General features: G+C 26.7%; 1 protein-coding gene across 2 annotated transcripts; it reads right to left on the bottom strand.

Moving 5' to 3' along the window:
• Positions 1 to 2,823: 2,823 nt before the first annotated feature.
• Positions 2,824 to 13,444, bottom strand: LOC126907013 (protein EFR3 homolog cmp44E-like). Of its 2 annotated transcripts, none has more exons than XM_050688000.1 (14): positions 13,201 to 13,444; positions 11,737 to 11,804; positions 11,547 to 11,674; positions 9,898 to 10,048; positions 9,655 to 9,807; positions 9,488 to 9,594; positions 8,894 to 9,043; positions 8,342 to 8,834; positions 7,648 to 7,820; positions 7,186 to 7,546; positions 6,957 to 7,113; positions 5,525 to 5,655; positions 3,213 to 3,377; positions 2,824 to 3,092 (listed from the first exon to the last, which is right to left on the bottom strand). In XM_050688000.1, exons 1-14 carry the CDS (start codon positions 13,208 to 13,210, stop codon positions 2,958 to 2,960), a joined length of 2,382 nt encoding a protein of 793 aa, XP_050543957.1. In that variant the 5' UTR covers positions 13,211 to 13,444; the 3' UTR covers positions 2,824 to 2,957. The 2 variants fall into 2 exon arrangements, with proteins under 2 accessions (XP_050543957.1, XP_050543958.1); XM_050688001.1 differs by lacking the exon at positions 13,201 to 13,444 and adding an exon at positions 12,842 to 12,862.
• Between the last annotated feature and the right edge of the window lie 1,144 nt (positions 13,445 to 14,588).

Genomic DNA, 14,588 nt, shown 5'->3' with positions numbered 1-14,588 from the left:
TATTTATAGTATCATTTAAGTGTAGTGTATATCAAGATACAACCGATAGAGTAGGTAATTGATTTGACACTATATTGTTTAAACCCTAACTAAACGCTAAATTGTACATTCCCAAACAAATAAAAAAAAAATGTAATTTTCGTGTAAAAAATCAATTACTATCGTGATATTATTTTTGTAGTTAAAACTGCCATACGTTTTTGAAAAATCAACCAAAATAATTTTTTTTTTATAAGCACCTTACGTATTTCCCTTATCAATATACTTGATATCTGACAGTGATTAAAATCACTATCAAAAAAAAAACGCTTCGATGCAAATCTTTAGATAGTGTTTAATTTCAAAAAATTGGTGGATTATTCCAAAAGCTATATAATCTGCTAGTTCCTTATTAATATCTTAATTAAGATAAAGTATGTCGTATGAAAAAGGGATTATTAAAAAATAGTATTTATCATGAAAAAATTGTATCGATCCATACATTTTTCAAAAAGTTATAGCATAATAAAGTTAAAAATGTAAAATACAAAATCGAAAATTTTCATACAAAAATAGCATTCGGTAGCCATTTTCACCATGAAGATAAAATAAAGTTCGAAATTTTTTTTTTCCATGATAAAATATATTACATTAGCTTTAATTTAAGATATATATAAAAGTGTCAGACCTTCCGGAACATTTTCAAAAGTTAAGTTGAAAAAGTTAATTTTTTGTGAAAAAGTTGTCATTTTAAATCCCCCCCTGTGGGCAGGTTAAGTGTCAGATTTACAAAAAAAATATACCAAATGATAAGTAAAGACATCAAGCATCTATATAAAAAAAAATTATATTGATATGTTCATTTTTGAAAAAGTTAGAGCATTATTAAGTTAAAAATATAAAAAAAAATTATTTTACAAAAATCGTAATTTTTTATTAACTTTGATGTCAACTTTCACCACGAAGACAAGTCCAGAGGTCAAATTTTTTTTTTTCAAATTAAAGTATATTACATTAGCTTTAATTTAAGATATATATAAAAGTGTCAGACCTTCCGGAACATTTTCAAAAGTTAAGTTGAAAAAGTTAATTTTTTGTGAAAAAGTTGTCATTTTAAATCCCCCCCTGTGGGCAGATAAAAGGTCAAATTTACAAAAAAAATATACCAAATGGTAATGATATCATTAAACAAATTTTTAAGTTCAATTGATTTTTATCTCATTTAGATTAAAGAACATAATTAAATATCAAGGATTCCTTAGCCGTAGTCTCCCTTTGTGAGAAAAAATTTCTTACATATTAAAATATTTTACTATATGGTATTTTTATAAACTCTCACTTGACCAATACGTCAAAATAATACGATTTTAATATTGTTGAAATCATAATCACCAAATATAGGAAAAAACCCTTTAATTTTAGAAATGCAGACAAATATCTCAAAAATACGCTATTGTAAAATATGGCCAATTAAAAAATCTTTTAATTAAATATCTTCAAATTAATAGGAGTAAAAAATTCGTTTTTATACTAAATGACACAGTAAAATCATATCAGTAAAATAAAATATTTTTTAATGATTATAGACCAATATATACTTTACTAAACCACATTTTTATGCTGATTTCAAGTCTAAAATTAGATTTTTTCTATCACCTCTTTTTTAAGATACTTTCTAATTAGAAACATGTGAAAAAATTAATTAAAAAATTTTATTTTATCAAATTGTTAATGATTTTTAATATGTTAAAAATCATTCCGTATATATTCCGTGCAAAATTTCAATTCAAATGACATTTTTAACTTATTTTTATGATCCTTTAAAGTTGATTTTCATGAGTTTATAATTGTAAAATGTTGAACTTTTAGCTCAACTTACAAGTTTAGAATTTATATCATTATATAGAAAGTTTTTTAGGAATAAAATATTCTATTTTTTAGATTGATATTTAAACAGAAACATATATAACTACAATTAACAGTAAATTTATGTGGAAAACTCAAAATTTCGTTAAAAATATTTTATTGTAACAAATCATTTAAATAAAAGTCTTATCAAGCATTTCTATGCAACACTTGGTATTTAAATAATTATTTATAATGATATACTGCACATAATGCATTATGCTTGTTACGTAATTTTTAATTTAAAATAAATCTATTGATTATTCATTGGTAATCTAATTATCAAACATACATATTTATTTTAATTATAAGGATTTTTATAATATTTAGTCCATATTCGAAACGCTAATTACGAATTAGAAATAGGCCCTAAAATGATCTTAGAAAAGTATATTTTGGTTTCTGATGAAAATCCCTTGTAGACCAATAAAGCCCTTTAACTTTTATATGTTTGCCATAATAGCAGTAACTATTTAATAATTTCTCCATAAAAATTACAATACAAAAATTATTAAATATCAATTTAATATTATATTTAATTTCTATAATAAATATTTATTCATATATTACACTTATAAATCATAAAACTTGTTATCAGGGTATAAATAATTCATCAATTTTGTAAAATTAATCACTATCTACGGATTTGCCTCGAAATGTTTCTTATGATAGTGATTTTAATCACTGTCAGATATCATCTATACTTGTCCCAACTATGCCACGTCACCACTGTGCTGCGACCCAAATGTGCTTTTGTTGTTTTAGTAATTATTTTTTGATAGAATTCTTTTGTATAAAAAAATTACAACTAAAATAATTAAATTTTACAAAAGGGGGTGTGAAACGAACTAGAACACTATTGTGACGGCCCTGTTTACATTTACAATCTTTAAAAAAACGTCTAATAAACTATATTAAAATCTATTCTCAAACATGAAGTAAAGATCTAATATTAAATTTTTATTTTATAAAACTTGTATAACAATAAAAATATAATGATACAAAAATTTTATTCCAATAGTCATATTTGTTTGTCAGTAATTGTACTGACAAATATGGTTATTAGATCAATATCAAAAATTAAACAGTTCTGGAAATAGTGTTACAAAAATAGGTTTAGATATGTCAATTTTAACAGGAGTTTCTTTATTTTTTGCCTCAACTTTGTTAAAAACCTCAAAAATTGTACTTTGCAATGTTCGTTCATCCTAAAAGCAAAACATTATAAACAACATTTTTAAACTTTACAATAAATTAGAAAAATATATAAAATTAATAATTCAGATAAAAAATTATGGGAACAGTTAATGTTTTAGAATATTTCAAACCTTGGATTTAGTAGATATTGCAACTAAGTCTTGGAATGATATATTTCTATAAAAATGTAATAGTTGAGTTTGTCTCTTGTTTTCTTCTTCTTTGGCTGTTGAATCTAAATCTAGGAATGTTCGTTTCATGTCTTCAAATGATAAATCTTCTTTTGGTGGACAATGCTGTTGGTATATAATAATACAATCCAGATGTACAGATTTTTTAATTTTAAATTTATATTTGTTATTTTAATTTATTAAATAAATACTAGTTCCAATAGAACCATCCTGGATGCTGGGTAACACAATATTCATACTTGGACATATTTGATTATTTTAGTAAAAATATTTTAAAAAATACAATCACTTAACTATTTGTTAATATAATGTTAGAATTAGCAATTTGGAAATCATTAAAACTTTAGACTAGAAATGAGATACAATATGACATGTTATTACACAAAATTTGTATCATTAGTCATGTATCAGGTGTACTCTTTGTATCTTTCAAGAGTAAATATTTATAATTTCTAAAATAATGGTTTAAAATTTGCTTTCAACCCTTTGTTTTATAAGCTTATTTTTTATTATATAGAGTAATTATTATAATATGCAATAGATAATACCTTAGATGTTTCTAAAAATATTTTATTATAGATAAATTAAGAATTAAATGTTAGTAACAGGAAGTAATATGAAGGCAGGAATGTTTTAAAATTATTTTTATTTCATGAGAAATTGACAAGTTAATAAAAAACAAATTACAGTGTTAATAGAGAAAATTGAAAAGTAATTAATAAATGTTAGAAGTTTGGAGATAAGCTCATAGAGAAAAGGGATTAAAAAATAAGTAGGAGTAAGACAGAATATAAAGAGTACGAGTTTAACAAAGAACACAGTGTATGTAAAATGAGTGATCAGTGACAATAAACATGGGCGTGATAAGAAAGGTGGAAAGTTTTAAGTATTTAAGATAAGTTGTGCAGAAGAATGGTAGTATTGACAAAGATGTAATACACAGGATTAAGAGTGGGTGGGTGATGCGTCTGGTATGTTATATGATAATAGAATTTCAAAGACACTGAAAGGTATGTTTTATATGACTGTAGATATTATGAATGGTTCAGTGTTCAGTGGCTAGAAAAGATAGGATAAAGAATGAACATATAAGAGGGACTAAAGGTGTAGCGACAATCATCGATAAGATGAGAGAAAATAGTCTTAGATGATTTGGTCATGTTATGAGGAGAAAGGAATTGGACAATAAAGTTTTTAGTTTAGTTTTAGTTATTATGTGGGTGGCATAATGTTCATGCATTCAGATCTGTCAGTCTATTGTGCACACCTGATACCGAATTATCTTGATTCGGTTAACACACCAAAGTGTTTTTAAATTATATGTATCATTGTATAGGGTGGACTATCAAGTCACCCCCTGAGGATAACCAAAGATTCCTGTCTTTCTGGCAAAATTAAGTACCTCTCTGAGTCTTAGGTTTTTGATATATTCTTATTCAGGAAAAGGATTACTCAAGTAGTTTGATCTTAGTGTGGACAAGGCTTCACATTCGCACATTATGTGAAATAAGTATTCCTCTTCTACTCCCACCACTTCCTGCACAATGGTGTTCAGAAACCCCTATTGCAAAAAGATGTATAAACCAATGACCATGTCTTGTCAGAAGACCAGACAAAGTGCTTATTAAATGTCAAGTCATGTTATTAAGATCACCCAGCAGTAGACTAAGGGTCTTGATAAACATTTTAAATTGTCTAGGTACTACCAAATACTTCCAGATTTTCCTGTGTTCTCTGCACCAATTCTTAGGTAGTGCTTTGAGCGATTACTCAGTGAGTCCTACAACTGGTTCTGGCCCAAATAGGTGTTCTCTACTCTTTTCCTAGCTAGAAAGTCGCTTTTTCATTTCCAGTGACACCATTGTATCCTGTTAACTACGCTAATGTAACTTTGTTGAAAATCGATAGTGACTCTAAATTTTTCCTACATTCGAGGACAAGCTATGAATTCATCTGATAATTACAGAGTGCTTTCAATATGAGGACAACTGATGTGTGCGCAGATAATGAGGGAGATAGTGTCAAGTGGAAGTTTAGGATAAGGGAGCCGACCCCAAGTAGTTGGGACACAGGCGAGAATTAAGAAGAAATACAATAAAAAAATCACCCTGTACATAAGAGGAAGGGTTAAGGAAATTTGTTAAGTTCAGGGTTACTTTAAAACTATTAGTAGCCTAAATTATTAACAATGATTTCAAAATTATCTTGAATTAGAATCTTCCATCAAGACTTATATTAAAATAAATACTTACTCTTTGCATAGATGGAGTTGAATTAACACTATCTAAATCAAGAATGCTTAGATCTGTAAAGCTACCTTTCATGGAAATACTGGTGTTTTCTACCCAACTACATCTATGAGCTAACACTGGACCTGTTTCATCTGTAAAAATTTTGACGTATTATATCTAATATATTAGAATTAAAAATTCAAGATAAAGATTATATCATACAAATAAGTTTTTATGATATGTTGATTTAATGATTTGCTGTTCAACAATTTTTAGCTTCGATGCGAAGTGGAGAAGGTATTAATTTTGCCATGATGTGTGTGTGTGTGTGTGTGTTTTTTTTTTTTTTTTATGTCTGTTGCCATTTTTTCTCAGCTCTCACTGGACCGATTTCTTTCAATAATACGCCAAAAGATCACAAATCGTATCTAGTTAAAGATATTACCCTTAGAAATTGAAATATTTTCCCTCGTTCCCCGCAAATGGGGGAAATATCCAAAAAAATTACAAATTTAAAAATTGGTAAATTTTGTCATTTTTTTTACTTTTTTTCTTAAAACTTCCATAACTTTTTCAAAAATAAACAAATCAACATAATTTTTTTTTTATACTAAAACCTTAGATATTTCCCTTTCAGTTGATGTCATTTTTTTGAAAATCTAACACTTAACCTGCTCATTGGGGGGATTTAAAATAGCAACATTTTTACAAAAACTAACTTTTTCAACTTAATGTTCCTGAAATACTGCGTCCTTTAAACGTATATCAAATTAAAGCTTATTTTATGCACTATAAATTGAAAAAAAAAAATTTGTCCCAACGACCTATCTTCTATGCGAAAATGGCTACCCTATTCAAAAATATGCTATTTTAATATTAAGGTTAATGTTGCTTTTGTAATTATCCATCAATTTCTTAGAATTAAACACTATCTACAGATTTGCATCGAAACGTTTCTTATGATAGTGATTTTAATCACTGTCAGATAAAATCTATGCGTCCCCACTATGCCGCGACTCCACTGTGCTGGATTTTTATTTTTTAATTAGTCACATTATGCTTGAAACTTTTTTTTTTAAATATTAAAAAAAGTTTTGAAAGCATTAAATTAAATGCTACATTAAATTAAAAGAAAAAAATTTTACATTTAAATGGAATAACATATTAGTAAACAATTTACATAAAAATATAAACAGAGTTGTCTTTTTCATGAACCATTTAATTAATCAAAACATAAAAATAATATTGATAATTTTCTTATGATTGATAAATTGAAAAAAACATGTATAATACAAAGAAAGGAAAAAATTTCTCAATTTTAATTTAAGTCTTTAATTAATTAATTAAGGGATTTATGATGAAACAATCACTCTGTAGAATAAATAAAATAAAAACTTTTTTAATGATATTCATACATTTATTATAAATAAAGAATTTCTCAATAAAAACTTACTTGTAATTTCAATTCCTGAAGCTTTTAAAGCTTCTGTTAACTCAGGTTCTTCAATTAAAACTCCTGCTGGTAGAAGGCTAGATGATTTTACTTCATTGTGCAAACATAAATCAGGTAATAAGTGTGTAGCATTTAATTCTTTTCTCTGTCCAATTATCTAAAAATTAATTATTTTTATCAAAACATTTTTGCTCAATACTTATTGTTCTAATTTTGTTAAATTTAAAACCTTATCAACATAATCTCCAAGTGGCTGTAAATCCAACACTACAGCAGTTAAATGCATTATACTGATAACTAATGCATGCAGATGAAATTTTTGTTGAGTTGAAAGAACAGCATTGGTAATAGCGAGCTCTTGAATACTTAAAATTAGTCTGATATAGTCAAGAACAGATTCTTCAGATAGCAGTTCAACACAAATTAATGCTAATGTAGTGTAAATAGCTTCAAAATTATCAATAGTATTATTTGTAATTTCTAAACTTTCATATATTGATACATAAACATCTTGAGCGTGCTTTCGAATGAATATAGTGTCACTACGAGAACATTTCTCAAGATTTAGGTCTGATTTAGAAATACTAACACTATAAAAAAAAAAAACAAACAAATTTTTTCAAATTTCAATTAATTATTTTAATTAAAACTGATTTATTCACAATTATTTTTTTACAAAAACATAACTTACTCGAGTTTAGCCAATTTTGAAACATTATTGTGTCGATCTAAAAGTGTATGCAATACACGAAGAACAATTAACCTTATATCATCCTCAGAGGCCGTTAATGTTTTTAATAATAAATCTAAAAATGACTGAGGAAATGTAGCATTCATTTGTACTGAGCTATATTTGGTACTAACCTAAAAATAATAAAATTTAAGTAAGTTTGACAGATTTTTTCAAATTACAATAAAGAATAAACAATTATTTATCAAAGACTTTTTAAAATTAAAAGGTAAATAATTAATAATACAAAAAAGCTTTTAAAATTGTTTAAGTAAGTTAAAATAAATGATATAATTATTTATATGGAGTATACTTGAGTATTTAGGCCATAGAAATACTAACAATTACGAAGTCGCTTGTAGTGCTCAAGGATGTACCCATGTTTACAGTTGAGTTCTGATGTTTCGGAATCATTATAGAGTCCATCATAAGAATGATGAATGCTAGTCGGTGTCTGCAACTATAGTGCTCAGAACTCAACTATAAACATGAATACATTCTTAAGCTTTCAAGCAACAAGACAATCCATGAAAGCTTTAACACTTTTATAATTACGAATTCTTTATAACATATATATTTTAAACTTGGTAACAACAAATGTTGCAAAATTATGTCAAAATGATTCAACTAAAAATAAGTATTATGAATAAATTACCATCAAAAGTGATTTTAAACACATTCTCTGAACATGAAGATCATTGGGACTATTTGAAGACTTAAACTGAGGAACTTTTGACATTATAAACATCATAATTTCTATTTTTTGATAATCTGGTAGATGAGCTGCAAATTCTCCAAGAGCATGAATAAGTGCTTCCCGATACTCGTTTTCTCCATCTGATTCGGCAACACCAATATTAGATTGTGGTCTTCTAGTGACTGATGTTCTTAAATTAGTCAATAAAGAATTAATAATTTCCAAAACTGTAGGTCCAACACTCTCATTAGCAGCAATAGCGATTATCTTTGACAAAACATCAGCAATACTAGTACGAATTTTAGGTGATGCATTGGTATTTTCATCCAAATGTGTCATTAAAGTTTCAACTACAGCATATGAATATTGAGATTGAATGGAAAACATCAAAATCCTAAAACATTGTGTTGCAAAAGCATTTGGTACCCACATATGATGGGCATCTAAGTGTCTAAAAGAAAAAAATTACTTAAATAAACTTTATAATATAATAATCCAAATTAACCATACTTAAGAACGGGGCGTATAACACTTTTTACATGTCCAAATGAAGCTCTTCCAATAAGTTCGCGCAAACAAGACTCAGCCAAAGAATAAGAGTCATTTTTATCATTTACTTCTTCTGATATTAAATTATCTGTCACTATATCAGATTTGGCACTAATAAATAATTTTTATTATTGTTAAATTTATGTTTATTAATTATTTATTTTATTTATTAATATATAGTCATGGGCGCAAAAGCCACCAATATAACTCCAGTTATAATATGTACAATAAATTCTAGAAAACATTTAATAAATTTTCATATCTGAGAAAATAACTCATCTATGTAAAATATTAATTTTTCAGGCTATACAAAATTTTAATTTAAATACTTACTTGTGATCTTTTTTTCATTTTAAAAGATAATATATTTTTAATTCAGAAATATGATAATATCATTTTGCTAAATTTAGGAAAAAACATGTTTTTACTACAATAGATGAAATTTTACCATAGCTCTTGAATTTTTAACATTAAAATAAACATTATTAAAATAACACATTTAATTTTAAAACTAATTTCTTTACGCTTAAGTGAAAATAATTATATTTAACCTACTTCATTGTATGCATGTTAAATAACAGTGAAGGGACAATTTTATCCATGTGTACCGGTTTCCAAATATTTTCAACCAAGTCATCTGATACAGTTTTTCTTATAACTCCCTGAAATATTGAAATGTTTTAAACACTCTAAATACATGATGAAAAAATTATTAGGCTTACTTGGATTCCTTTTATACCAGCCTTTCGAATCATTTCCATAGTAACCAAATTAGGGTTATTATTATGGCACATTGATGAAAATTTTGAAACAAAAAAGTCATATCTCCTGTGGTATGATGGTGTATCTTCTTCTATGTTAGAAAATCTCACAAACTAAAAGGTTTTATATTTTTAAAATATATTCATACAATTTCATTATTTTTTTTAATACAGATTGNAAGATTTCATTATTATTTTTAATACAGAATGAGTAGCAAGTATTTGAAGATTGGGTTCAGATGATTCTAGTAATTTTTGAACAATTCGCAAATAACTTTCAACAAATAAATTTAATGTTTGAGCATGACATGTCACTAAGAGTTGATCCATAGCTTCCATTGCTATCATTACAAATCTGTAAATGGAGTTAAATACACATAAATAGGTACTTATATTGTCGTAAAATTGATATTCGAGGAAAAAGTTCTGAATGTAATAAGTGTCTATGCACCACAAATAGGATGTGATAAAACAGACAAGGAAGTGTTTTGGAGAGAAAATGAGGTGATAAATGTAAGAGGTACCTGGCAATGACAATGCGGTGATAGGTGGAGATATAAATGGACATGTAGGTATTGAGATGAGAGGAAATGAAAGAGTACATGAAGGGTATGGTTTTAGCGGGAAGAATGAGGCTGCAGAAAGAATCGTGGATTTCGCAGAATCGTATTATCTTGTTGTGGTTAATACTTTTTTTAGAAAGAGGGAAGAACATTATATAACTTTTAAGAGTGGGAGAAATAGATCACATTTTGATTATTTTATGTGGAAGAGAGAGAGCGTAAAGCGAGTAAAAGATTATAAAGTTATACCTTACGAGAGTGTAACTACACAACATAGACTGATGGTAATGGAGTTTTGGTGTACCGGAAAGAGAATACAAAAATTGAAGGAACGCGGGGAAAAATCAAAGATCCGGTGGTGGAAATTAAAAGGGGAAAATGAAAGAGTTTGTAAAGATAGTAAAAGAGAGGACGGTGTGTAATGTCGAGGGAGACATAAATGATGTGTGAAATAGATTTGCTGGTAGTGTAATGAATACTGCAAAGAAGAGTGATGGTGAGAGTAGGATTAGAATACCTGGAAACAAGGAAACCTGGTGGAGGGATGAGGACATTAAAAAAATCATAGAAAGTAAGAAAAAGTAAATGAAAGTATGGCAGAAGAGTAAAAGGAGAGAAGATTGGTTGGAGTATAAACGCTTGTGCAAAGAAGTCAAGTGTGCAGTAAGTAAGGCGAAGTTTAAGGGGTATGATGAGTTATTTATAGGCTAGGAACAATAGAAGACGAGAAAGAAATCTATAGACTTATAAAAGTAAGAGAGAAAAGGTATAAGATTATTATCATATAAGGTGTATAAATAGTGTTGATAATAAGGTACTCTCGAGTGATGATGAAGTGCCAGTAGAAGTATGAAAAATATTAGGCGGTGTTGGCATAAGGTAGTTTAAGGATCTTTTAAATAAAATCTTATTAGAATGGAAATAGTAATAGGGAATAGTATTGCAGTGCCGATATTTAAAGGTATAGGTGACAATGTGACCTGGTGACATACAGGAGTGTGGAAATTATAGAAGATGTGTATGATGGCACTTGTACTAGTGTAAAAAGCGTAGGAGAAGTAACAGAAGGTTTTAGGATAACAGTAAGAGTGCACCAAAGTTCTGCTTTAAGCCCTTACATATTCTCTATAATGATGGATAAAATTACTAGAGAAATACAAGGAGAGGTGCCGTGGTGCATGTTGTTTGCTAACAATATAGTGTTAATAGGAGAAAATTAATCAAAGGCTAGAGGCGTGGTAAATAAATATTTATAAATTTTTAAATTCATTTAAAAAGAGTTGATCATACTCATTTCTTTTTCGAGATATGTCTCTGCTTGCTTTCTGAAATAAATATTCACCAATACGGTCTAATTTTTCTGGCGAGGATAAAGCATAAAATGTCAATTTTTCCATATTATTTTTTACTAGTCCATCCTAAAAAAAATTGTATGTTACTTAAATTAATTAATTACATCAGGAATTATTTAATACTATACTTGAGATATATTAGGAAATATGTTGTCCACTAAACGTTTGTAAGGGGGACGCAACCGAGATAAGCAACCTGAATAAAAAAAAAATATTTTGACATTATTTAAACAAACTATAGTTTAACCTATGTGAGGTGTTATGTCTACCAGTTATGATTAATAGTTTAATTTGAATTTATATGTCTTTAAATATAAATGATTATAATATTTCCTAGTTTATTAACAACAACTATAATAATAGAAGTTGTCAGAGGATGATATAATATATCTTTTATATATATTATAGAACATACTGTAGCCCGTATTTAGGTTAAAATACACACGAGAACTTAAGCTACTGATACAATAAAAATAATCATTAGAGTTATGATTAATAAGGAAATTTAATTTAATTATTAAAATAGAAAATTAAGCTAAACTTGAACAAAAATTTGAATGTAGCAAAAATCATGTCTACAAAGAAAGGCTGACAACAAAAATAAAATAATATAACAAACATCAAGGACAGTATTGGAACACATCCATTAATGTTTATCTAAAATTAATAAAAAACACCAAAACTGGTCTTAAAATTCGCTTCTTAGCGTTGGCTAGAAGACAGAGGAAACACGTGCTCTTCACTTATAGATAAAATGAAGTTAATTTATAATAAAATAATTAATAAAACATAACTCATTACATAAATATTATTATAAAAAACGAAAACATTACTTGGTCTCAGTAGATCAATAAAAGTCATATATTTTGTCAAAATAAATAATAAGTAAAAATCTTTTAAAGAATATTTTAAAATAATAATCTGAATCAGTTATTATGTGTTCAACACCTAAACAATAAAATTGATATACCATCTCTAAATAGAACTTGTTTTTATACAGGGTATACTCTGTAAGATTTATATATTGAGACATAGGTTATGTCCTACATAAAGTTAAAACTTACTATAATGTATAACAAATTCTACAAATGTAAGAATATTTATTTCTAATGTAGGACAATTTTCAATTTAAATTAAATAAGTCATAATACTAAAAATAATTTTAAGAGAAGAGAGACTACAGTGTGTTATTGAAGTGTATATAAATGAATGACTTCAATTACTCAAACTTACAAGACTAAAAACCCAATAAGTCATTAACTCATAATTTTCTGGAGAAAACATGAAATATTATGAATACTAGAATGAGAACAAAAAGTAAATGACTAAGTATGATAAAAATAGTGGTCATTATCAGAATACATTACATTTTAGTGACTAGGCTATAATTAAATGAGAAAATTTAATTTTTGTTTATCTTATTTTATAATAAATCACCTAGGTATAAAGTTTAAAATAATCATTAAGACTATAAATTTAAACTTATTACCAAGTCTTTTTGAATATATTAATTATCATAAAGAAAAATTCAGTATAAGGAAATGTTTATTATTATTTTTATTAATTGGATAATTCTAATTGTTTTCACTTACCGACACACATTTTATTACTTTTTAAATAAATATGTAAGTAAAAAATTGATTACGTCCTAAAATTAAAAATTATATAGAGTACAGGTGATAAGTAGTATTTCTCACTAAAATTTCAATCTTAAATAAGTTCATATCCAGTTAATTAGAATTTTAAATAAATACAGATGAGATAAGACCATAAATATTTAATAAATAAGTAAGACTATAAAATTTTAAAATAATAAAAAATTATCATTCATTTGTAAAAGTATAAATAAAAACATCTAATTAAAATAAAAAAATTTAATTAAGACAAGAAGTTTCTGCTGAGTTGTAATTAAATATTTACAAGGCAACTATCGATATTATTTTTTAACATAAAATGATAGCATCACAGAATAGATAAGAATGTGTTCGAAGTTGGTAGTTATTTATAGCAATTTCTAATCAGATACAAGAAGATGTAATCAGGCGGTACTTGATAAATAATGCCCATACACACCGCTTGAATGCAACACTTATAACAAAAAATTATGTTATATTTATATTGTTCACCTAAAAATTATATACAAAATAAAAGCTTATAAAATTTCCTATCCAGTTGAATGAGTCTTAAAGGGTACTCAAGTAAACAAATAACCCATATCAGAGAAATTGCTAAGCCATATCAGCGGTAGTAACAATATATAGCTTGATGAACGCTGACACTATTGATCTGATATCGGTTTTTTATACTTTTAATAAAGTTCCGAGAGGTATTCACTTAATAACAATATTATAAATAAAGCTTATGAAATTTCATATCCAGTGGTGTAAGTGGTCCTTAATTTTCAATGTTATTCTTTTTACCAGGACGACCCCTATAATTGTACTATGTGTTATAAAAATAAGTTTTGAGATGATCAAATAAATATTCCCGTGACACAGAGGGGTTCAATTTTCATAAATGGGGATGAAAATTAGTTTTTAACGCATAACTTGGTAAATTTTACTTTTATCACAAAATTTTATAAAATAAAATTTATTTAAAAATTAATTTTATAAAAAAAACGTTTCTGATTTTAGCTTCGATGCGAAGCTGAGAAGTATTGGTTTAATTAAGATGTGTTTTTTTTTTTGTGTCTGTTACCACTTTTTCTCAGCTCTCACCGAACCTATTTCTTTCAATGATACGTCAAAATATTACAAATCGTATCTAGTCGAAGAAATTACCCTCAAAAATTGAAAAAAATTCCCTCGTTCCCCGTAAATGGGGGAAACCTCCAAAAAAATTACAAATTTATAAAATCACTAATTTTCGAAATTTTTTCAATTTTTTTTACTAAAAACTGCCGTAACTTTTTCAAAAATGAACATATCAATATAATTTTTTTTTTAATAAATATCTTAGATATTTACCTATCATTTTA

This window comes from Daktulosphaira vitifoliae, unplaced genomic scaffold, assembly GCF_025091365.1.
Source record: "Daktulosphaira vitifoliae isolate Bord-2020 unplaced genomic scaffold, ASM2509136v1 Scaffold_5, whole genome shotgun sequence".
NCBI lineage: Eukaryota > Metazoa > Arthropoda > Insecta > Hemiptera > Phylloxeridae > Daktulosphaira > Daktulosphaira vitifoliae.
This window is presented reverse-complemented; position numbering and strand designations above follow the sequence as displayed.